Source organism: Leptonychotes weddellii, chromosome 4 (assembly GCF_054177405.1).
Source record: "Leptonychotes weddellii isolate Sample4059 chromosome 4, ASM5417740v2, whole genome shotgun sequence".
NCBI lineage: Eukaryota > Metazoa > Chordata > Mammalia > Carnivora > Phocidae > Leptonychotes > Leptonychotes weddellii.
In genome coordinates this window covers 147,294,278-147,319,264 of record NC_138372.1, presented here as the reverse complement: position 1 = coordinate 147,319,264, position 24,987 = coordinate 147,294,278, and the positions used below count along the sequence as shown (strand labels likewise).

The 24,987-nt window shown below is 33.3% G+C and overlaps 1 protein-coding gene across 2 annotated transcripts in view; it reads left to right on the top strand.

Moving 5' to 3' along the window:
- Positions 1–24,151, top strand: part of CSMD3 (CUB and Sushi multiple domains 3) — a 1,160,890-nt gene extending 1,136,739 nt beyond the window's left edge. For both annotated transcript variants that reach the window (XM_081816413.1, XM_081816412.1), the window contains 8 exons: positions 455–566; positions 2,734–2,913; positions 4,871–4,936; positions 10,364–10,522; positions 13,090–13,202; positions 15,535–15,622; positions 17,961–18,096; positions 21,761–24,151. In XM_081816413.1, the coding sequence (XP_081672539.1) occupies positions 455–566; positions 2,734–2,913; positions 4,871–4,936; positions 10,364–10,522; positions 13,090–13,202; positions 15,535–15,622; positions 17,961–18,096; positions 21,761–21,920 (1,014 nt within the window). In that variant the 3' untranslated portion in view covers positions 21,921–24,151. The remainder of the gene's footprint in view (positions 1–454; positions 567–2,733; positions 2,914–4,870; positions 4,937–10,363; positions 10,523–13,089; positions 13,203–15,534; positions 15,623–17,960; positions 18,097–21,760) is intronic.
- The last annotated feature ends 836 nt before the right edge of the window (positions 24,152–24,987 follow it).

The window sequence follows — 24,987 nt, the reverse complement described above, 5'->3', positions numbered from 1 at the left end:
TGCATCTAAACGCCTTTGCATCTAATCTTCTATTGCATTTAGTGTCTTCCATATTCATTTGCCTCTTATGTTGTTAGTTATCTTTATTTCTCTGTCTTCATCCATCTTTATTATTTATCTTTATTTAATGATCTACCCGTCGTCTTGTGTTTAGATGAGCTTGTTGGCCTTTTGGTATCTTATATATTTTCTTCAAACTACCGTGGCAAAAAGTTTAGCACCTATGCATGCATTGGGTACTCAAATATTTGATGATGATATGTATACAAAGAGATGTTTTTTCGTTAGTCTTGATTTCCCCCCCAATTTTACTTTAAATCAGTTTTAAATATCTTTTCCTTCTAGCTTCTACCATGAAGAATTTCTTTTGAAAGCATTTTCTCATCCACAGTTTTTTTCTATTTGCTGCCATATTTGAAGCTGCATTGGTACGTTTCTCTGTAATTTGCTATAGGTAGGAAGTGTTGTGCAGTTCCATTGCAAAAAAGGACACCTTCTCCAAGGGTCTACAACACGCACTTGCCTTCCTGACCTCACATGGAGTGGAATTCAGCCTGAGTGCATACGTAAGTATTGTGGCTAAGAAATCATACTTACCACAGATAGGAATTTATATGCATTTTTTCTTACAAGTGGGAAGTAAATCTATATCTACACAAAAGATGTATTACATGGATTTTTTTTAGATTATGATAAAACATAATTTATGTATATAAGTTTATTACTGTATCATGACCCCAATGCCCATTAAGGAGCATTCTTTCTAAAGAAGTCAAAAGGCACGAGGCACAATTTTGGTTTTTTTGCAAGCCTCTTGTAATTGTGTTCAGCTTGGTTATCTGATAATTTTAGATGATTATTAGTTTACCAATTCAGAGATCTGAATATATGAATCTAAAGTATGCTGAAATACAGAAGGCTCCAATTTAGTGCCTCTTAATCCTTTATCACTTGCAAAACTCTCTGAGATTCTGAGGAAAGGTAGAAACATCCATGGAAGGAAATACACATGAATAGTTTGACCAAAAATTTGAATACTATTTCAGGATTTCCTGGAGCTTCTAAATGTGCACTGACCCTAAGTTGAGAGCACTTGCCGTACAGATTAAAGAAGAACAAAGCCCAAGGTCATGAAGCTATCTTTTCTGGCTTACAGTTAGAAATAAATTTCAGTTGGTGAATTACTTATCTCTTTCCGTTGGTGAATTACTTATCTCTTTCCCTCCCACTTTCTCCTTTTTATCTCCTTTCCTATCTTTTTAAAATCCTGAGCATCTTGGGGAAAAACAATAAAGAGTAAGCAGAAGTAGAAATACTCATCAGAATGGTGGCAAACTTTTAGGATTTGCTAAAGTCTAAATAAGTCCTGTGAATTTACTCTAGACCTGTTCAGAACCACCCAAATGATCATGGGAGCCCCCGTGGACCTGCAGCTTACTGAAAAACAGGAGAACACTCCACTGAGAAGTCATTCACATGCCTGGTTAGCTGATATTTAAATATGGCAAAATTCCTTAAGAGGCAGTTAAGTAGAGTGCATATTTTAGAACCTGTGTGAGATGTAACTAGGTATTTCATAGTAAACCAAACTTCTTTGATGACTTCTATAAAGGATATGATGATTTAAAAAGAGTTATTACTGAAAGCATCTCAGAACTTCTACTATGTGCATAATGTGAAGATTAAACTTACTTCTGCTTGGGCATAATGTGAGGATTAATTAATGTAACTGCCCCCCCCGCCCCACCACAAAAAAAGAATGTAGTAGAGGCAGACTATTTGTGTTTATCCTTAGCAATATTTCCTCCAGGATTAAAGATCATTAATGGAATTATATTAAATATAAAACATGTAACACAATGTCACATAATATTAAAAAGAAGTTAGCTATACACAGAATAATTTTTTCAGAGACAAACTTTTAAGTATCTGTATCCATGAACAAATGATCAGAAATGCTTTCTGGTTTAGGGAGAAAATTCTTTGTAGCATCTGTCTCTGAGAATGGAATGGTATTTATAAGACAAAACAGGGAAACTGGGGGCAGGGCCAAGAAGTGGCATAAGTATGGGTAGAATGGAATAGAGGTAGCAAATCAAGAGTGGGAGGAAGCTTGAAGAAAAAGAGACAGAAATTAAAAGAATGAAAAGATACTGCTACTTATGGACCCAAAATATGGCCAGAAAATTCCACATGTAAAAAATTATTGAATTGTACTTTCTATATTAGGAAGTATTAATGTCAGAGTGATATACTGAGCTATGGTTGTATTTAACTTTAGAAGACATGTTTTTAAAATTTAAAATAAATATAAAAAATAAAATAATATTTCATAAACTGGTATAGAAAATCTGAGCTTGACAAACTTTGAAAGGTATCTTATTACAGAACTTCTTAGATCCTTTAAAATGCTAATAATTATTGAGACTCTCTAGAATTGTGATCTAATACACATTTATGAGCTTAATTATCCCCAGTAAGGTTTCCCCCCTCCCCTTGGCTTCCCTTGTAACATCTACCAGTGTTCCACCGATGACTGCTTAGGACATGATAGCTATGAAATTAATATGTATGTTGACATTGATACATTTTCCTTGATAAATTAGAATAACTATGCAAAGGTATATTTATATAAAGGCATTAACATGCCTCTAATATATATTATGACTCTCATTTCAAAATTTTCTTAACATGTCTATAAAAAATGAACGCTTTTCTTTTTTCTTAATATAGCCCACAGCTGTAAGCAACCGGAAACTCCTGCTCATGCAAATGTAGTAGGAATGGACCTTCCATCTCATGGCTATACACTCATTTATACCTGCCAGCCTGGCTTCTTCCTAGCAGGTGGAACAGAACATAGAGTGTGTAGATCTGATAACACCTGGACTGGAAAAGTTCCTGTTTGTGAAGGTAGGTTTTCATTATAGAAGCTTCTAACAGAAGCTGTTCTACTATTTCAGCCTTCCTAAGATGCAAGAGACAAAAACTCAACCCAGATTAGCTTAGGAACAAAGGAAATATATTAACCAACTCCAAGGGCAGGTACTCCTGGAAGAGAGATATTATTGAGGTCTTGTTATAAATTCTTTTACATGCTCTGTTTTTTTCTTCTTTATTTCTTCTTCTAGTTACTTCATCATGGTAGGTGTATGAGTTTTCTGGGCTGTTGTAACAAAGTACCACAAGCTGGATAGCTTAAAACAGCAGAAATTTATTCTCTCAGAGTTCTGGAGGCCAGAAGCTCAAAATCAAGGTGTTGGTATATCCATGCACCCTCTGAAGTCTCTAGGGAAAAATCATGCTTTATTTCCTCCTAACGTTTGGCAGCTTCTGGCTATCCTTGGCGTTCCTTGGCTCATGGCTGCTCCATACCAATTTCTACCTCTGTCTTCATGTGGCTTCCTTTCCTATTTCTCTTTATACGTCCTCTCCCCTTCTTATAAAGACATCAGTCACTAGATTTCAAGGTTATTTCACCTGAGGAACCCTAATTAATTATATCTTCAAATATCCTATTTCCAAAAAAGGTCATATTTGAGATTCTTGGAGAACATGAATTTTGAGGTCCCATTATTCAACCTACCACAGTAGGGAACATTGCTGCCAACATATCTTTTGGTTTAGAAGAGTTTTTGCCAAAGCTTCTTGGTCAGGAAAGCACTATTCAAGAGTCTGATTGTCAGTTTTAAATGGAGCCCACCTCCAGATCTGTTAGTCAACCAGGGTGATATAGTATTTTGTCCAGATCTAAGTGAAGTGTCTACTTCTCTTGCTGCTTGATCAGGACAATCCCGAGCTGGATAAGATGTAGTGAGTTTACCAGAGAAAAAAGGCTTATGTGTTCACAACCAGGAATAAAGGAATTTTTTCTAGGTTTCTTGGTAAGGTCATCAATAAATTCCTTTTCCTTTTCCTTTTTATTTTTTCAGCCCTTCTAATTCCTGTTGTCCTGCAGCATTCACAAATGTTAACGACCTTCTTTTTGAAATGTGTTCACTCTCTTAGCAAGAACACTACTCAGTTTATTTTAAATTTTTCACGAGATTGAAGATTAAAAATCCATTTAAATCCAACAGAATTTCAATACCTTTATCTATCCACTTTGCTGTTTATCATCACTACTATAGAAGGCTAACTCAGCATTGTCTCTAGACGGAGACTACTGCAGCAGACTCCCAACGCCTCTGCCTGTATCAACAGCCCTTTCTTTCCACATTGTTCTCTGTCTTGGAGTCAGAGTGATGTTCACCCAAATTATTTCCCTTAAAACCTTTGAAAGACATTATATTGTTCTTAAGGAAAAGATATGCCTTTATACAGTCTACAAGCCCTGAATGTCATAGCTCCCATAACTTTGCAGCATATCTAGCAACCCACATGATTTCCTTGCTTTGAACTACCTTTGGTTTGGCTTAAAACTTTAGTTTTAACTCTTTAGTTTTGAGTCTATCCAATTTCTTATAACACCATGGGCCAACTTAGCAATTTTGTATTTTGAAACACATACCTACCAAATTATTTCTGCCTTTGTGCAACAGGAATATACCCTTAAGCTTCAGCTACCATGCTGTAATCAACTGTTTACATGTTGGTCTACATGGCTTACATGTTCTTTAAAATAAGAAAAAGAATCCTGAAATGATAAGGCAGCATTGATCTTTCCCTTGTCCCACTGAACTATAATGGGGTAATTATTGAAGTTTTTAGCTGTACAGCGGAAGTGTTGAGTAGGTACTGAGATGTTAGGATGAATTGGACATTTTGGAGAAAACTATATGATATGTCAGAGAATAAAATTGACAATGCATTACTGTGTGTGTTCCTAATTATATTAATTTTCGTGAACCTTTTACTTCTTTTTCCATAGCTGGTTCCAAAATACTGGTGAAAGATCCAAGACCTGCACTAGGAACACCTAGCCCAAAGCTAAGTGGTTAGTAATTTCAGTCGTTTTCCTAGAAGTCATGATTTCTAAAAGTGATCTACTATTTTCTTGACAAAGTGAAAGTCATTTAGAAAAATATATATTCAGTATGGGAAAACTATGAATTTGACTATTTGGAATTTGAAAACTTATATTTTATGATGTTGAATTTCAAGAAATGTAATTCTGAGACATGTTAATATTCCAAAAATAATGTTTATAGTTCTCTCTGTAAAATATCCTCGGGAGTATCTGAAAATGACTATACTATATTGTCAATGCTTTATTTAAAACATTGAAACAAAAAACGAGATGTTTTAAATATAGTTCTTTAAAAAGGAAAAAATACACTTGGTATGAGAGTAAAAGTTCAGCAATTTTAGTTTATAGTGTATTGATTTAAAAACCAAAATTTTAAATTTTGTCGTTAGAAGAATGGGCTTTTCAGTCCTACAGCCTTAATGTAATTATCATGTTGTACACCCCCTAAACTATGACTTTGGAAAAGTTATTTTATATATGTGAGCCTCCATTTCTTTATCTATGCAAAATAAACAATGATTAGATTATTATAAATGAATTTCATGAAAATGAAATGTGAAGTGCTTAGCCCATAGTAAGGCCACAATATATGAGAGCTTCTTTTTTTAGTATTAGCCAATATTTTATTTATATGATATAAATTAAAAGCTACAGATAAAGATTTAACATTTAATCTGTACCTTGGAGACAGATTTGGTCTCATTATATTAAGCCAGAAAGAGTGTTAGCTTCTAATTTTAGTTGTGTTTAGAAGTTCTCAAGGTACATGCTATAAAACTGGAGTACCCACAAAAAAATCCGTCTGAAACACTGATTTATTCAACATGCAGTGGAAATAGACTGAATGCCACTAAGGCAATCCAAGAATATGTCAATATAAGAGAGAAAGTTTAACAGTGGAGTCAGAAAACCACAGTGGTCTATCAATGCAGAATTTTCCAAGGGAGATGGTTTATCTAGTAGCAGATAGGTGTTTTAAATAATAACTCCAGTATATCAAATGTAAAATCCGACTTTCCTGGCAAAACATGACCTGTGGTTACCAATAAATAAAAAAGAATATGGAAGAACAACACAATTAATTAGCTTGACCCTATATATATATATAGAGAGAGATTTATGTATCAATCATAGAATATATATTTTATTCAAAGGCACATGGGACAGGTATAACACTTGATCATATATTAAATAATAAATAAAAATGCATACATTTCAAAGCAAAGTTAGTCTTCAGATCTGATATCTGACAATGATGCAGGTAAAAAAATTAATAAGAAAATAGGTACATTTTTAAAAATTCTGAATATTTGGAAATTAAAAACAAAATCAATACTTATGAATAATTCATAAATTAAAGAAGAAATTAAATAAAAATATAATACTAGAACTTAGCTATATTGAAAAATCTGTGTATCAAAACTTGGGGACTATATCAAAAACAAAGTTATGAGGGGAATTTATAGTTTTAAATTCTTACATTAGAAAAGAAAAAAGCCTCAGAATTAATGAATTAAGTAGCCCTGTTAAGAAGATATATAAAGTATAACAGAATAACCAAAAGAAAGCAGAAAATCAATGTAATAATAAAAATGAAGAAATAACCGCCTCCCCCCCCCCGCCCCCGCAGGGATGCAATAGAAGAATCTCAACAGAGCCAAAAGTAGTTCTTTGGAGAAAAAAAAGTAGAAAATTTCTGGTAAGACTGATCAAAAATAGGACAAAAATTAAATAATATAACAAAAGGAAATATGAACATAACCACATAGAGAATAGATTGAATCAATTATAATTATATTAATGGAAAACAATAATAGTCAACTTTAAAAATTGGACAAATTACTAGAAAAGTATATTTTACCAGAACAGAAGAAAACTTGAATGACCCTATAACAGATAAATTAGGAGTTTAAAACTATTTCCACAGAGAAAAACCAAGTCCTTATGGATCTACCGATGAGTTCTGCCAAATTTTAGCGAAACAGAACAGATTATCCCATTTTATAAAATCTCTTCCAGTCAGAAAATCTCATTGTATGAGGGGTGCCTGGGTGGCACAGTAGGGTTAACTGTCTGACTGTTAGTTTGCAGCTCAGGTGGTGATCTCAGAGCCATGATCTCAGGATCATGATCTTGGGGTCATGAAATGGAGCCCCACCTCACGCTCCACACTCAGCAGGAGTCTGTTTAGGACTCTCTCTCCCTCTTCTCTTTCCCCAGCACCCCCGACTCATGCACGCTCTCTTCCTCTCTCTAAAAAAAAAAAAAGAAAAAAGAAAAAATCTCATTCTATGAATCCAATATAATTCTAATAACTCAGAAAGACATAATACAAAAGGGAATATTACAAACCCATTGGACTCAGGATGTATAGATGAAAATATCCTACATAAAATCTTAGCAAATCAAATCTAAAATCATAGTATAACAGAAAAACCAAAAGATGACACATCAGAACCAAATTGGATTCATGATAGATATGCAGGGATATTTTTATATTAAATAATCCTTAAAAGTAATCTATGACATTAAGAGATTAAAATGCAAACAATTTTGATCAGCACAATACCTATACAGAAAATATTTGATAAAATGCAGCACCTAGTTATAATTTTAAAAGACTCTTAACAAATTAGAAAGGAAAGGAATCTCTTTTACCTGAGTAAAAAAGATCTATTAAACGTCAGAGTAAATGCTATCTTCGATGGGAAAACGTTAGAAACATTTAATTTAAAATCATAAGGCACTGTGATTAGATTACTCCAAAATAACAAGAATGAAATTTGGAAGTTGTATCAGAGTCAGGAGCATGATGCTACATTTAGCAATACTCTGAAGGCTGTGAAGTAAAGTTTAAAATCAGACGTCTTGAAAGAAACGATCATGACATCCTAGACTTCTTTTCATTGATACCCACATCAATGAGAGTGGGATGACATTTTAGAGTTTACAAAGAACTGCCAGATACACATTCATATTTAAATCCGAAAATAGACCTTACAATAGAAAGAAGTATGATCATTCCCATTGTACACGGGAATATAAATGATCAGATGGTGTCTGCTTTGTCCAACCTGAGCTGCATTTCTCAAAAGGTAGAGGGTAGTAGGCAATTCTGTGCATTCTTTTGCATTCAGTGATGTCATACTGGTAGGAGTTTGAAATCTGCTATTATGGGAATATTTACACTATAGAAATCAGCAAATACTGCACATCAGTTTTTTTGTTCGTTTCATTTTGTTTTGTTTGTTTTTTCAGGAGACCCAGTTGTTAAAACATTTCCTGCCCCATCAGTGATTAAACCCAATGTAATGTACTTGGCTGGTACCACTACCTCCTCCTTTCCATTGCTCTTCTCTCCTGCTGCTGAGGTTCTCTTCCATCTCCTTCAACCAACACTAATTCCCCTAAGGACTATGGATAAGATCAGCAGGTGTAATAGGTTTTCTTTGAAGGCTCGGAGATAGCGAAGAGTCATCACAGTACAGTCCAGGTGGAAATAAACAATCAGACAGACAACAGCACTTACTTACTGAGAGTCTGCTATTTGCTAGGCACTGCCATTGGCATATCTTTCTCTCTTGCTCCTGCTTTTACCTGGATGACTAAGAATCTATTACCTCCAAATTCCAGGTCTTTCTAGTGCAGCGCAATGTAGCTTGTCACTCTCTTCTGCCAATTTATTTCAGGTACACTTTCTTTTCACTAAAAACTGTAATATGCTTACCAAGTCAAGGGCTTTTTACTCATTCACTGTATCAGAGTTTTAGGTAAGACTCTCTACATACTTAGCATAGCATTCCCCTATAGCTTACATAGCTGTGAAGTTGGAGGTCTGGGGAGGGACTGCCACTGTAAGGATGCCTTGGCAAAGGTCCCAGAGCCAGAACTATGGATTATTCATTTTACTAACTACATGTCTGCTAAATAGATATTTTATTAGCAATTATGTAGTAAGCTCTGAGATCCACAGTTTTCCTATTTTATCTGAATAATAGCAGCAACAGTAACAGTAGTATTAGTAATGGTAGCAGCTAACACTTAGCTAAACATTTCACTTTCCTTATCTCATTTAATCTTCCTAACAACTCTCAGTTAACCTCATGTTAATTAGGAGGAAATTCAGGTTTAGAGAGTTATGTAATTTATGCAAAACCACACAGTTTATAAATTGCAGAGGGACTTCAATACAAGGAGCCTAACTCCAGTGCTTGCAGTTCTAACCCTTCGGCTATATTGCTTTTGAATTATTAGAGAAGAAAACATCATGTGTTGAAATATTCAGTAAAAACTCAACTCTTGAACATGTTTTATATTTCATGTATTTCATGTCTAGAGTAGTTTTGCTATTTTGGTTTGCTGAGTAGAATTCAGGGAATGTAACCTCAGTCTCTAAGATCTGGGTGATAAGTGTGATGTGTGTAGTGAAGACCAGGTGACAAATTGTCAATAACTTGTTAGGAAAAAAAAAAGGCTTTCCCTTATTCTGTTATTGACTCATTTGTGCAAATAGGCATAGCTCCCTGGAATAACTGCTTTTGGGGGATGTGCTTTAGTGTGATGTATGAGATGAATGGCAGCTTCTCTTAGCCTTCTTTCAGGATCTGAGTAGACTTTGCCATACTGCCTTATATAACTATAAATTACATAACTGATTTATATAAATATAATGCCTTTTTGGCTATATCTAGAATAAAGAGCATTCCTTCTTTAGAGTTTTATAACATTTAGAATATTGATTTTACCACAGTTCATCTCTCTCCCATGAGAGTTAGGCAATTCTAGGGACAATTCCTTTATTTCCAAAAATACCTGTAAATTCAAAGTTGTCAATATGGTGAATCCCTGTTCTTCCTTAGGAGCATCTATTATTGGAATAACTGAACTCAGTATTCTGTAAAGGGGACAAAGGAGCATCCCTCCTAATGGTCTTTAAGTGCTAGTCTGCAAGAGGGGGGTTTAACTCTATGCTCTTCCTCCTATAAATCTACTCATACTGCCAGGAGAAAAGCAGGCCTCTTGGGACTTGTATACAGACCGACTTGGCTCAGTAAAATTATTTTATTTTCCTTCTGAGAGAAAGATGTTACTGAAGGAGACCAAATATAAGTAAATTTGATCTTTATCTGGTTCGGAATATAAGCCTTATGCCTTTAATTGGTGCTATCTTTGATGACTCAGCTATGAATACAAATATAGGTTATTGCAATTTTGGTTTATTCCAAAAAACTTGAAACATGTATATAAAGAATTCACTTTATAATATACAGTTCACCTTATTGTGTGTTTAGCAAAATTTCATAGTTCAATAAATGAATATTCATTAATCTACTTTTTAATGTTTATATTTATAGGGCACCATAAAATTAATGTGTATATTTAATCTATTTACAGTTCCCGATGATGTGTTTGCCCAAAATTATATATGGAAAGGCTCTTACAATTTCAAAGGAAAGAAACAACCCATGACCTTGACAGTTACTAGTTTCAATGCTTCCACTGGGAGAGTCAATGCAACACTCAGCAATAGCAACATGGAACTGCTACTTTCAGGTATCATGCTAAAGAACAGCAAACGACGCCTTCATGCTTTCACTTCCATCATTTTATAATTTTTATTAGTGATTTTTTTCACACTACAAATACTGTGAAATATTTGTTACATTTTAATAACATTCATAATTTATTCAGAAACAAGGCTTTCCTGGTTTTTGGATGGATACGTGAATATTACTACACAAACGAAAAACTGATTCTGAAATAAGCTCGCTCATGATGTAGCTAGAATGAGACATCATGAAATAGAAAAGAACTTTTGATTTGAATAGCTAAATCTTTCTGTATTTTCATAACACCAAAGAGACCAGATCAATGACTTATAACCTATTTTATGGACACAAAATCATTTCTTCAAATGAGACTATTTAGGTGGACATCATAACTGAAGACAGCAAATGTAGAGCTACACTACTTTAAAGAAGCATAAGGGACCCAGAGCCCTATCCAACTGCTCAGGCTTCTCAACTTTCTGTGTCCTTGATCTAGTGCACATTTCCCTCACTTTGTTCTGTTTTTTTCTGACATTCAGCTGTTTTCTCAAATGTCATCTCATCAACAGTGCTCCCAATGATCCTATCTAAAGTAATACTCTCATTACAAATACAGACACACTCTTAGTCTTAGACCCTCTTATCCTGTTTCACTTTCTTCTTTTCACTATTTATAGTATAGTATAATATGGTATTACATGACATGATATGACATTATTTATTTGTCTATACTTCAACAATGTAAGTTCTAAGAGGGAAGCTCTTTGCCTTCCCAGTTCATTACCATATCTCAGAAGTTAGAAAAGCATTTGGAACAAAATAGGCCTCAGTGAATATTGTCCAAGTAATAAATTTGAAATATTGCTCTCATTTAAAAAATATTTTTAAAATACTGATATTGCAAATATGAAATATATTTTTTAAACTTCTTGGTTGTTGGGGCTCTTGGATGGCTCAGTCGATTAGGTATCCCACTCTTGATTTTGGCTCAGGTCATGATCCCAGGGTCATGAGACTGAGCTCCATGTTGGGCTCCCTGCTGGGCATGGAGCCTGCTTGGTATTCTCTCTTTCCCTCTCCCCCTGGCCCTCCCCCACCGTCTCTCTCCCTCTCTTAAATAAATAAATAAATAAGCAAACTTCTTGGCTATGTAAATATCCTAAATAATTATTCATAATAAAATAATTTGTGGTATAAATGAAATGGAAACTAACATCATATTTATTGATTTTATAAATTTTAGGAAAACGATCACATCATTTTGTATTATTGAATGATTCTCCATTAAGTCCAAAGTTAAAGTGTCGGAAGCTAATATGTATTATATTTTAAAAACTATACACAGTTACAGTAATATAAACTGAAAGAAGCATTACATTAAAATAAATTCATTTAAATTGTGACTACTGATTTATTTAACTTTGAGATATAACCTCTTTTTCTTTCTTTTCTATAAGAGTCCCCACAAAATAAATGTATACTTAATCTAATCTACAAAAATTTCAAAATAAATTCCTACAAATATAGAAAAACAAACATTAATACATTAATTTGCTATCACTGTCTCCATATAAATCAATTATAACATTTTCCCAGCAATATTATTTTTATTACTTTTACGTCTTTCCTGTCAACTATAACTTACTTTTGGTCAAGGTCTATGTGTCATCTTTGTATTCCCAGCATATTCTTACGATACCTTATTACACAGGTGAAAGATTAAGTAAGTGAATGCATGAGTCAAATTTCAACCATAAGTTAATCACAAATTTTTACTTAGAAACTTATCTCCTATTATTCCACTAAGCACATTTATATTCCAGCTTATTCCTACTTTTAGAATACTCACTGTTTAAGAAAAAAATCATTGTATATATGTTTGCTTTTCTCTCTTATGCCATTATCTATATTTACCTTCTTAAACTAGAGACCCTACCTGATTTTCAAGACCCAGTCCAAATGCTCTTTTTCTTAATAAGCATTTCCTGATCACTCCATTGTGAAATGATCCCTCTCTCTTCTGGCCTCTTATTTATCATATTTTTTCCATGTATTTTAGTTGGTTATGTATCTGACTAACATTTTCTACTTCATTGGAAATGCTTTTAAGCATCCTATCTTTAGATAGGAACATATATATTCTTCTTTGTTCTCCAGTAGCACCTAGAATACGCTTTCACAGAGTTGGCACCCAATTCACTATTAAGAAAAATATCAGGAATTTTAACACTTGATTTATATCTTTGAAGATTTTAAATTTCATTGGGGGAAGAAGTTATTTTGTTTACAATATCATGGAATGATTTTAGTAAGAACAGTAATACTTAATTTTAATAGCATAGGTAATTTAACCCCACAATTAAGACTAAAGTTGAGAATTTCAGCTGAGAGATTAACATATTTTGCAGGATTTGTGGAAGGCATTATGGATAAAGCTGGTCTTGACTTGGCTTTGTTTGATTTCTTCTCCTATGACATGTATTACATGATATATTTAAGGAGTTAAAGATAATAAAATGAAGCATAACTATTTACAAAATTAGTAGATTAAAATGTCCTTACATTTTATAGGGGTATATAAAAGCCAGGAAGCTCGCCTGATGTTACATATCTACCTTATTAAAGTACCAACTCATGCTTCTGTGAAGAAAATGAAAGAGGACAGTTGGGCCATGGATGGCTTTGTAAGTATAGTTCTTTAAATGTCTGCTGCTAATTTTAATAACCAATTGTGCTATAACTTGTCATTAAGATTCCAGAAAAAGGTAATTTTCTAAATTTAGCTAATTATGAACACACATGCATATATAAAATGGCAAGATTACTATTATGGGTAAATTATTTTGAAAACAAGATTCGGTGTAAATTCTTAGTAATCTAGAATGTTAAACCTAGGATTACTGGATTCTGATGAATTTTGCTTACTTTTGTAGTGTTTACGTGTATGAGGGCCATATAGTTTTTCACTGGTTTCATCAAATCTATTTTGTCTATGGTCAGTACTATGATAAATAAATCTGGATAAAATGTAATTCATTCTTTGTCTGGATCCACTGTTTAAGACATACAAAATGCATCAGGAAAAGTAAGTATGCCCATTACATTTAAGCTTTTTTCTCTAGATTTAACAGATTTAGAATATTTTACAAAATATTTAGAATATTTTATAAAGTTGTTTATGAAAAGGAAGTTCTGTAAATTACTTCATGTGGAAAAATAGTTACCATAGCTTCACCATGGAATCACCCTGCTCTATTCAGCCACTTACGTGAATGGAGTTTCTAAATCGGAAGTTGGAAGCAACAAACCTATTCACATATTCCCCCGGAGTCTTTCCTAAAAAACGAGCAGGGGAGCTCTAACTACATCCTCACAAGTAACAGGTCTTCTTTTACAGGGAAGACCTAGCGGGAAAGAAGATAGTAGGTCATAGGCTTCAGTAAGTTTTGTGCCTGAGGAGAAAAAAATGTTTTTCCTATTTCTCTATTCGTGCCATTATTTGTGGAGTTGGAAACTAACTCATGTCTTCAATGCACTCGAATTGTGTAATTATTTCACCTAGGAAGCAAATAAAATGAATTCATTCATTTAAATCTTAGAGTTTGAGCTCTTCTTTTTAGGAGCATTTCATTTTTAAAAATGACCATGACCAGAGTACCATGTCTGGTAATAAGGAATAAATCACTTCTTCTGACATGCCAGACTGCTATGGATGGATTGGTATGATAGTTTCCTTTTTAGGGTGTGGATTCAAGGTCTTTTACAACTTTTACAATAATGTAAAGGACTTAGGTAACTAATTAAAATAAACTTCAGGGCAAATTCACATTACTAGATACAGAAACACTGAAATATATCTATTTCTATTGTATTTATGAGATAAAATCACACTATGCATGTAAAGTATTTTTTAAATATAGGATTTTATACACATGCAAGATACATGTTATAGTCAGCATTTACAGCATTAGACACAACCACAAAATCTCAGGGTCGAAGGAGTATTTTATCCTTTCTCATGTATCTGGGATTAGTTGTGGGTGATCCACTTGAGGCTATGGTAGCAAGTTCGGGTCTGCTCCAGGTGTCTTATTCTGGGGCCCAGGCTGGAGGGGCAGCAGCTACCCAGAGTATATCCTCTTGTCAGAGCTCAGAAGCTCTGAGGGGTAATGTGTTTTAAACACCTCTATTGAGATATAATTCATATGCCCATTTAAAGTGTACAATTCAATGGTTTTTAGTGTATTTACAAGTGTGTAACCATCACCATAGTTGATTTTAGAATATTTCTGTCACCTCAAAAAGAAACTCCACACCCTTTAGCTATCATCACTCTACCCATCCACCCCTCATCTCCACCTTAGCCCTAAGCAACTACAAATCTATTTTCTGTTTCTATGGATTTCTCTGTTTTGGATATTCATATTTATAGAATCTTATAATATGTGTTTTTTTGTGACTGGCTTCTTTCACTTATTATAATGGGAAACGTGCCTCTTAAGGCCTAGGCTTGGAACTGCCCTATTGTTAATTCCACCCACATTCCATTGGCCAAAGCAAGTCACAGGCCTAAACCCAATGAGATGGAAAGTACATTCTTCTCATGAAGATTGGTGAGAGGGAGAGAAGGCCTGCAGGCATGCTAAACAGGAATCAAATCTACAAAGTACAGTTTTATTATATTTAATTTTTAATTGATCATTTGCTTTGTTTCATCATATCATTGCCCTTTTTTGACAGTAGGCTTCTTAGCCTAAGAGAAATCTCTGTATATCTATATCATATATTAATAACAACCCCCTTTTTTCTAATATCCTAATTACTTAAAAATTAAAATTTTGATTTTGCTTATAATGACAAATTTGCACAATATGCTGTGTTTTACATAGGAGGAAGATACAGAGTTAGGAACTCTGCATAACATTCATTTAAGAGTAAAACTGAATATTTATTAAGGCTGGGAAAATATAGCTGTGTCCAATCTTCAGATTTAATCAACCTTATAAATATTTTTAGGTTTCTGCTGAGCCTGATGGAGCTACTTATGTATTTCAAGGATTTATTCAGGGCAAAGATTATGGGCAATTTGGACTGCAAAGACTAGGTAATGTATTCATTTTATTTTCATTTTCATGTAGTTCCTTTATTACTCCAGACATCACAAGAAAATACAGTGGATTCTGTACATTAGGCACACTTCCTACATTTTTAATTTTGCATTGTCAGGATTATATATTGATACATTTGATAGCCTTTTAAATATTTGCATTCTTCAGAATATTGATTCTCTATGTACCAGCCCTACAGTGCTTGGTTGTCATATTTCTAATAAATATGACACACTGTCTTGCCCTTAGCAAGTAAAAAGGAGAAAAAGAGATACAGATATAAAAGAAAATATTAAACTGTAAATTATTTTATCTCATGAGAACTGCAGTACTTCTCTTCATTTTGAATATTGTTGCAACTTTCTTTCTCTTTCAAAAATATACTGGCACTTTGAAAACTTAATATCTGGAAAGGGAAAATAACTTTGAGGAATGGACCCCTTTTGGGGGCTTTGCACTATTCAGATATGTAAACTTCCTGTAGTAGGAGGCATGGATTTTATCATTCTTCTCCCCAACTCTTCTAAAATATACACAGACATTTAATGGTCTTGCTTGAATATAATTATTAACATAGCTTTTGTAGATAATTTTCCTAAGGTATATTGTTTCCCATTATTATATTGTGGTATTGATATATAAAGAATAAATTCAGGCTCTAAAAACTACTGTTTGATGTTTATCTTCAAAATTCCATTACTTTGAACTTTTACATAAATATTCTGAGTCCACTGAAAAATAAGGTAGAAATAAGGTATTAACTTTTAACCTGGACTAAGGTGTGATTTAGTTGAATATAACTATTTATCAAAAAGGGAAATTTGCTTTCTCTAAGTGAACAATAATAATAAGATGTCATTTCAGGTAATGTCTTGCCTAAAATTCTGTTAGTTTTGAAAACCAGATAAAATATTCATTAACACAGGACATTAACACAGTCGTGTAATTTAATGCAAGATGTTTATGTGAGCTATTCCCAAAAACATCTCACACACTGTATGTCTAAAACAGAACCTGTAAAAAAAAAAACCAAAAAAACAAAAACAAAAAATGAGATATTTCTTTCTGGGGAAAATAAAAGCAAAACACAAAAAACAACCTGTTCATTATTTTCTCTTCCCCTAACCTTATCCAACATGTTAACAAACCTGATTCTTCTCATTTCCTAATTTTGCTAATGTCTTTGCCATTTACTCATCCCCAAGTAGAACCCTTCTCATGTGCCCTCTTACCTCTTATCTTAACCAACAGGTTCTGTTGACTTTTAACTACAAAATGTTCCCCTACATCTATTTTTTCATGCTCCTCCTAGTGCTCTAGGATACAATCAACTTCCATTTTTATCTGGGATGTTGCTATGACCTTCGAAGTACTCTTGCTTCCAGTCCAGATCCCCTCAAGTCCATCCCACCCTAGTCACTGTTCTAAATTGTGTGTCTTATCACAGGGGCTTTTATTTCTAAACACCCACAGTTGTCCCTCACTGCAGGTAGGTAACAAGTTTGAACTCCTTAGAATGATGTTTATGGCTTTTCAGGGTCTGGCCATAGTTTTACCATTTTAGCATCCTACTCCTACCACACTGATACATACTTAACCTCTACATCCTTTCCACACAGTTACCCCCAGTGCTTGTCACATCTAAATAGGCCACTCACCTTCCCATTTCTAGGCTTATGATGGTCCTATTTCCTCTCCCATCCATTGTTCTACTGATTCTTCAAAGCCAAGCTCATATTGTATATTCTCCAGAATACATTCTTACATATCACCAGATGGAATTACTCCTTCTCTTCCTCAAGCACATTGATCATTAATTCATGCTTGATGTCTACACTTACTTTTTTGTCATGGTATTCTTCCCACAACTGTATAAACTCCTCAGTTCAGAGACTCTGCTTATTTTTTATTCTGTATCCTTTCCTGGGAAAATGTCTTATAAAGAGAACACACTATACAAACTTGTATGGAAAAGAGTTGAAGGAGTTTCATGAATTACTTTGTTTCCTATGTACATTTCCTAGCAGATATCTTGAGAAAGAAAGAAAATGATTGGTTCATAAAAATAAAAATCAGGGGTGCCTGGGTGGCTCAGTTGGTTAAGCGACTGCCTTCGGCTCAGGTCATGATCCTGGAGTCCCTGGATCGAGTCCCGCATCGGGCTCCCTGCTCGGCAGGGAGTCTGCTTCGTCCTCTGACCCTCCCCCCTCTCATGTGCTCTCTCTCATTCTCTCTCTCTCTCAAATAAATAAATAAAATCTTTAAATAAATAAATAAATAAATAAATAAAAATCAATTGTGATAAAAAAGTTGATTTTTTTTTTTTTTTTATAGGACTGAACATGTCAGAAGGCTCAAATTCTTCAAATCAGCCTCATGGCACAAACAGTAGTTCTGTGGCCATTGCTATTCTTGTGCCTTTTTTTGCACTTATATTTGCAGGATTTGGGTTTTATCTTTATAAACAAAGGTAAGTTTGTTGATTTCACTCACAGAACATTTCCAAAATCTTCATGTTCTTTTTACTACTCTAGTTCAAATCATAACTTCCATTTTTTTTCTGGGTTTTCGAAAACACGGTGTGCCAAATATTGCAACAATTGTTAAAAACCTTCTTTCCCCTGCCTGCCTCCCACCACCCCAACGAGGTAAAACAAAAATCACTCTGTTAATTTGCATGAACATTCAACTTAACACTTACTACTTTTTCGAGTCAATTTCTTGGCACATACTTAATTGTACCGGTTAGTTTTGCATTCTCCATAATGAGACTTTAGAGATACAAAATCCAGGTTAAAGTTTAAATCGAAGAGGTGATACCTGCTGCCAGATTTATTTAGAGAATTAGGAAGAAGTTTGTGCCCAAACCTTCTTAGTTCACATGACAATGCTGGCCAATTTCACCCAGGCAGACAGATGGTAAAATCCTCTAATCTCCTTTTCTTCTGCTGCTTTTAGAAGATTATGCAATTAATATGTTATATTTCTTATATATCGACTATATGACATACATAGTATTAGTTTGTCTTTGTTTATTATGTCCATTACAACATCCCAAGTGGCTTTATTATATAGTTGTCTACTATTTGGGACTATCCTTTATCAAGAAGAAAATATGTAGGTAACTGGATAATTAAATGAATATTGTTACTAAATGTATTTTTCTCAAAACTGATAATTATAAATTTCAGCCTAGATTATCTAAAAATGGTTATTTAATATTACATGAATTTGTAATTATTGAATATTAGCAGCTGCTTAGGACTTATCAATATCAGATTTTATTAATGATAAAAAATCATCACTAAATTTATCTATAAAGCAAGCTATTCTGATCTTTCTTTAAAAAATATTTTTGTGAAATATGCATAACATAAAACCATTTAAACCATTCTAGGTGCACAGTTCAGTGGCCTTTAGTATATTCACAATGTCATGGAGCCCTCACTGCAGTTCCAGAATATTTCCATCAACCCAGAAGAAAACTGTGCCATTAATCAGTCATCCCCCATTCCTCCCACTCCTGCCCTAGGCAACTGCTAATTTGCTTTCTATCTGTATCTGTTTGCCTATTCTGGGTATTTCGTATAAATGGAATCATGTACTATGTGATATTTTATATCTGGTCTCTTAAACTTAACATAATGTTTTCCAGTTTCTTCCATGTTATAGCATTTATCAGTACTCCATTTCTTTATCTGTCTGAATAATATTCCATTGTGTTTGAATGTGTTCTGTTTAAATATGTCCATTCATCAGTTGATGGGCATTTGGATTGCTCCTACATTTTGGCTATTGTGAATAGTGCTGATATATACACTTGTGCAAGTTTTTGTTTGGACACCCACTTCAATTCTTTTGGGTATATACCCCAAAATAGAATCGCTGGGTTTTGTAGTAATTGCACATTTAACTTACTGGGGAAGCACCAACTGTTTTGCAGAGCAACTGTGCCATATTTTATTCCCACCAGCAATGTATGCACCGTTCCACTTCCTCCACATCCATGCCAACACTTGTCATTTTCTGTTTTCTTTTCTCTTTCTTTCTTTTTTATTATAGTCATCCTAATGCATATGTGAAGTGGTATCTTATTGTAGTTTTGATTTGCATTTCCCTAATTACCAATAATATTGAGCATCTTTTCAGTGTTTCTTGGCCATTTTCCTTTGAAGAAATGCCTATTTAAGTATTTGCCAATTTTTTATTTGGTCATTTGTTCTTGTTGTTGAATTGTAAGAGTTCTTTATATATTTTGGAGACTAGACTCAGTACATATATGGTTTGCAAAAATTTCTCCCTTTCTATGAGTTGTATTTTCACTCTCTTGATAGTGTCACTTGATGTATAAAGGTTTCTCATTTTGATGAAGTCCAATTTATTTATTTTCTTTTGTTATTTGTGCTTGGAGTGTTATATCTAAGAAATCATTGCCAGATTCAAGGTCATGAATCAAGAGCAGATTTACCTATATGTTTTCCCCAAAGAGTTTAATAGACTTAGCTCTTATATTCAAAAGTTCCATTCATTTTGAATTAATTTTTGTTGATGTTGTAAACTTTTCTGAAACTTGATATTATTTTCCTTAAAGCTGTTGTTCAATATTATTTATAACATGTCTTTACATCTTCATGATTCTTGCTTAATTAGAAGAAAATCATGTTGCTTTTGGTTTTTATTGTGAATCTAGTTTGAAAAAAGAGAGACAAATACTATCGATTAGAACTATGCACCTGGCAAGAACAAGTTGTAAGAATATAACTGTATAGGATGCCATTGAAAGAAACTTAAGATAGCTTTAACAAAATTTATTGCCATACAAATCACCTAACAATGTTCAATACAGAGAAAAATTCAGAAAATGCATTAGAAATAATAAAGTAATATAATAGCAAATACAAAATATGATAAAATAGTTGAAATATGTAGTGTTTGGTATAAACAAAGGAATTGAGAAACAGATCTATTTTAAGATATATCCATTTTAGGAATTAGGTCCCAGAAACTGCCTGGAGCAAGTCTGCCTTTGTACCATAATGAATGTCAGCAAATTATGCAGTGGGATGTAGGAAACTAGAAATAAGATTTGCCAAAGGATAGAGAAATGAAAAAAGGAAGAAAGAATTCAAGACCAGCAAGTTACACTAGCCAGCCTAGAATGCATGGGTTTTGTTACGTAAAACCAAATGTTCAGTTATCAGTAACTCTTTGGAAACTATTTTCATGACTTAATTATCAGTATAGTCATTTCTTCTTTGAGATTTTGAATTTATTGTTCTAATGTATACCATTTTTAAGAAAATTGAGTATGTTTTGGGGATACTCCAAGTACCATCCTAAATTGGGCCTCAGTGTTAGTTGTCTGCTCATTCTGAAATCCTTTTTAATGAGTGCAGAACTGGCTCCTTCTTGTCCTTCAAGTCTCAGATTATATTTTATCTCCTCAGAGATGCTTTTCCTTATTACTGCTTCTAAAGTGGGTTCCTGTTACTTACTGTCATATCAACAGCTTTCTTTTTCATCAGAACAATTCTTATTACCTATTTTTCTTGTTTTATTTATTTATTTTTATTTTAACTTATTTAACAAATATTTATTTATTAATTAATTATTTTCTATCACTACATTATGAGCTCCATGAGAGTAATGCTTTCCTTGCATTTTCTTTTAAAAAAAATTCTATATCCAATGCCTAAGATCATGCCTGGCACATAACAGATGCTCAGTAAATATTTGAGGAATTAATGAATGAATGGATGGATGGATGGTTAGTAATGAGATTTATATTTATCATCACCATAATTTATTTATATTATACATGCAAATTCATAATGATTATTATTGCATCAGAAAATTTAAATTTATGAAAATAGCCATAATACATTTACTTATACTTGTATTACTCATATTGGCACTGTACATTAGTATGTATTATATGTAAATAATAAAAGTCACTCAGGGTTTAAAAGTGACTGGTAAATTGTTTGAATTTGATGTGTTGAGCTTATGATTTCTCAATTAATACTTTGAAGTTACATTATGCATTAACAATGATAATTCAAGTATGTTTGAGCCCTACTCTGCTATTTCTAGAAGAACGTTAACACATAACTAATCAGTGTTCTCATCAACAGGACTGCACCGAAAACACAGTATACAGGATGTTCAGTTCATGAAAATAACAATGGCCAAGCAGCTTTTGAAAACCCCATGTATGATACCAACTCAAAGTCAGTGGAAGGGAAGGCAGTACGATTCGATCCCAACTTGAACACGGTCTGCACAATGGTATAACTTGGCAACTCTTTGCCTTCTTCAGAAGCTTGGAAATCGACACACAAAACAGTGCACATTTAGTTCACTGCTAAACAAATTAAAGCACACTTTTCAGGACTTGCTGGGTCACCTTTTCCTGAGGAATGAGAGAGAAGAGTGTTTTTCATAAACTGGACCATAATTCTTCTTCATGTTTACCATGGAGAGTTTTACAGAAATTTGGCTGCACTCTGAGAGTGCTTACTCACAGTTTATTTGCTTTTTTAAAAAAGGAGATTATTCTAAAACATAAACTTATTTGCATATATTGGAGGAGCATCCACTATCAGTATTTCTGTGCTTTAAAAAGTATATTAGAGGGACTGGGTTTAAAAAAAAAAGATATAGGGTAGAAAATAAGAGCTATACTTACAAGAGTCAATAGATCACTGACTTCTCTTTAACTGTCATGAGCTACATCACACCCATGAGTCTGTATTTCACACCACTCTATCCACTCTCCGTTCTTGTTAATTGAGTCATTGTCTTCCTTATTTCCATGATTATTTCAGATTGAGTCATGCCCTGAAGTGTTTAAGAGCTAATTTATACCACAAAAGAGATAAGACTGCCTACTCTGATTTGACTCTTTCTGGGTTTTGTTCTTCAGTATCATATTGTTATTTTTTTTAGACGGTTGTCACAGTTTCTGCAAATGGCAAGATCATTGTGCTATTTTCCCAATTCCCCTCATTATGTTGTAACCAATATTACTCCGTAAGCCATGGGGCAGTGTTTAACACCTTGCTTCAGTCTGTTTTGTCACCCAGAAACCACTCTAGCTGGCAAAACTTATCTATAATAATGATGGTTTTGCAGTTATCTGAGACACCAAACTTACCATCCTTTACCACACTTTCCAAAGTTTTTGAAAGACCAAATAGAACCTATCTACTATAGTTGGCTATGATATATCCTATTTTCCTTCCAGTTGAGCCTCTAAATTTATTTCACATTGTTTTGAACTTTTATCAACAACGAGTTAGAAATATAAGATTTTAAGCTTTTAACTTTTATCTAACAATGAGTTAGACATACATTTTGGACCAGTCCATAACTATAATGACTACAAAAAATTTACACTGTCAAATCACCAATATAAATTTATTTCCTAAAGTCGTAGATTTTCCAAATTTTCATGTATTTTAAACTTCCTCTACTCTTATTCTTAAGAAGCAGGTTTCAGATATGACAGGTTTCTTTCATCATCAAATTAAGATTCGCATTGGCAAGTTATTGGTGGCTCATTTACAAATGTATCACAGCAATGCCAGCATATTGATTTAATAGGCCATTGTCTTCCTTTTATGGCATGTTTTACTTCATTGAATAAATTATGTACCCAGTGTGAACTCTTTGTCGTGGTCCCTCTCAAATATGGAAAACTCTGTAAACAGTTTCGACTTTTTGTATCATGAGACAGAGTGCCTAAGAGAAATCATTGCACCCGGGAAGCACTGCTTGGATCTATCTCTACAACATTTAGTGAATTTCTTGTAAACCACTTTGAGATACATTGTTTTGGAAATTCATACAATTTTCTCAACATTGTACTCTACTGACAGGATGCTGTTTTAAATTTTATGCCATCAGTTATTTATTCTTGTTTATTCAAATGACTGCAATAACAATGATTCATTCATTAATGTTAAGGTTAATACATTTAAGATCTTGTTTAAACAATGTTTCTTCTGCAACTGGCTACTCCTCTTATATTAATGCATACACTTTTGTAAAGAAGTATATTTTTATGAAAAAAAACTTTGTAAAAGTATGATGTAAATTTTCAGTGCAATGTAAACAAAATAAAAATGGATAATTGCTTTTGTAAAATGTGTATTCTTTTCAAAATTGTCTGCCAGTGTACTGGATAGCAAAAAGAATAAACAGCCCACATTTATTTGGTATTTTAAAGTTGCCAAACTACATACTATATACTTAATTAGCAACATAATGATGAGACATGGGTGTTTTTCTTCTTTATATTTTATAGTTCCCCAAGTGTGGCAATCTTTTAGAAGGAAACAGATTCCCACTAAACATAATAGTATCATAAGAACCTCATCTTAGAATTTTCCTTATGTATAAATATTTTAACACTACTGTCTAAATTTGGGTATATCTTATGATTTCTAATATTTCTATGTTTCTGTGTTTTCTCAGAGATACTTAATTTTATCATGTGTCATAGGTATGAACTTAGTAATCTTTTGAATAACTACATTAACTAATATTCAAAAAGATATCTATCTTGCCAAGGTGTAACATGTAAAATTTTGTATTCAAGAAACTTACCAAGTTTCTATAAAATTCGTCACAAGTTATTTAAGTTTAATTTTATTAGAGAACTCTTTTTCACAAAATATATTGTCTTTATATTTCACAACTTCCAACTCCAGCCTTTAAAAGTCTATCTCGGTTTATTACACTTACATTTAAGAAATGAATGCTTCTTGACATAATTGTAGTTTCTTTTTAAACTTTAACTGTATTATCTCCATCTTACACCTATTTCATGTCTTCTATATCTTCCCTTATTGTTGTTTGTCCTTATTTTTATTCCTCTCTGTGCTTTTTTTCTTCCTCTTTTTCTTTTTAATTTGCTTTCTCTCTTCTGATAATTTTCTTAATATCCTTTCCCATTTTATGTCTTCTCCTTTTTAGCCTTTGATCATTTTTTATCTTAATGCCCTTTATCCTTAACCCTCTCAAAAGTTAGCATCAGTTTTAGCAGAAGTAATTTTATTTTTATTTTTTACCAGCTTTATTGGAGTATAATTAACAAAATTGTAAGGTATTTAAAGTTCATGGTGTGAGGATAAATGTATACTTTTTTTTGAGGAGAATATTTAAGCTCTACTCTTATTAAATTTCAATTAAAGAGGTAATTTTAAAGAGCCTTCTTGTACTTCCCTTATATTTAAAACATTAAAACCAATAGGTCCAAGGTTCCACCCAGGATTTCTTGATACTAGAGCCTGATGATAATGATTATGGAACTAGACCAAAGGGTCAGATTCTTTTTTTAACCTGTCCTTTTCACTTA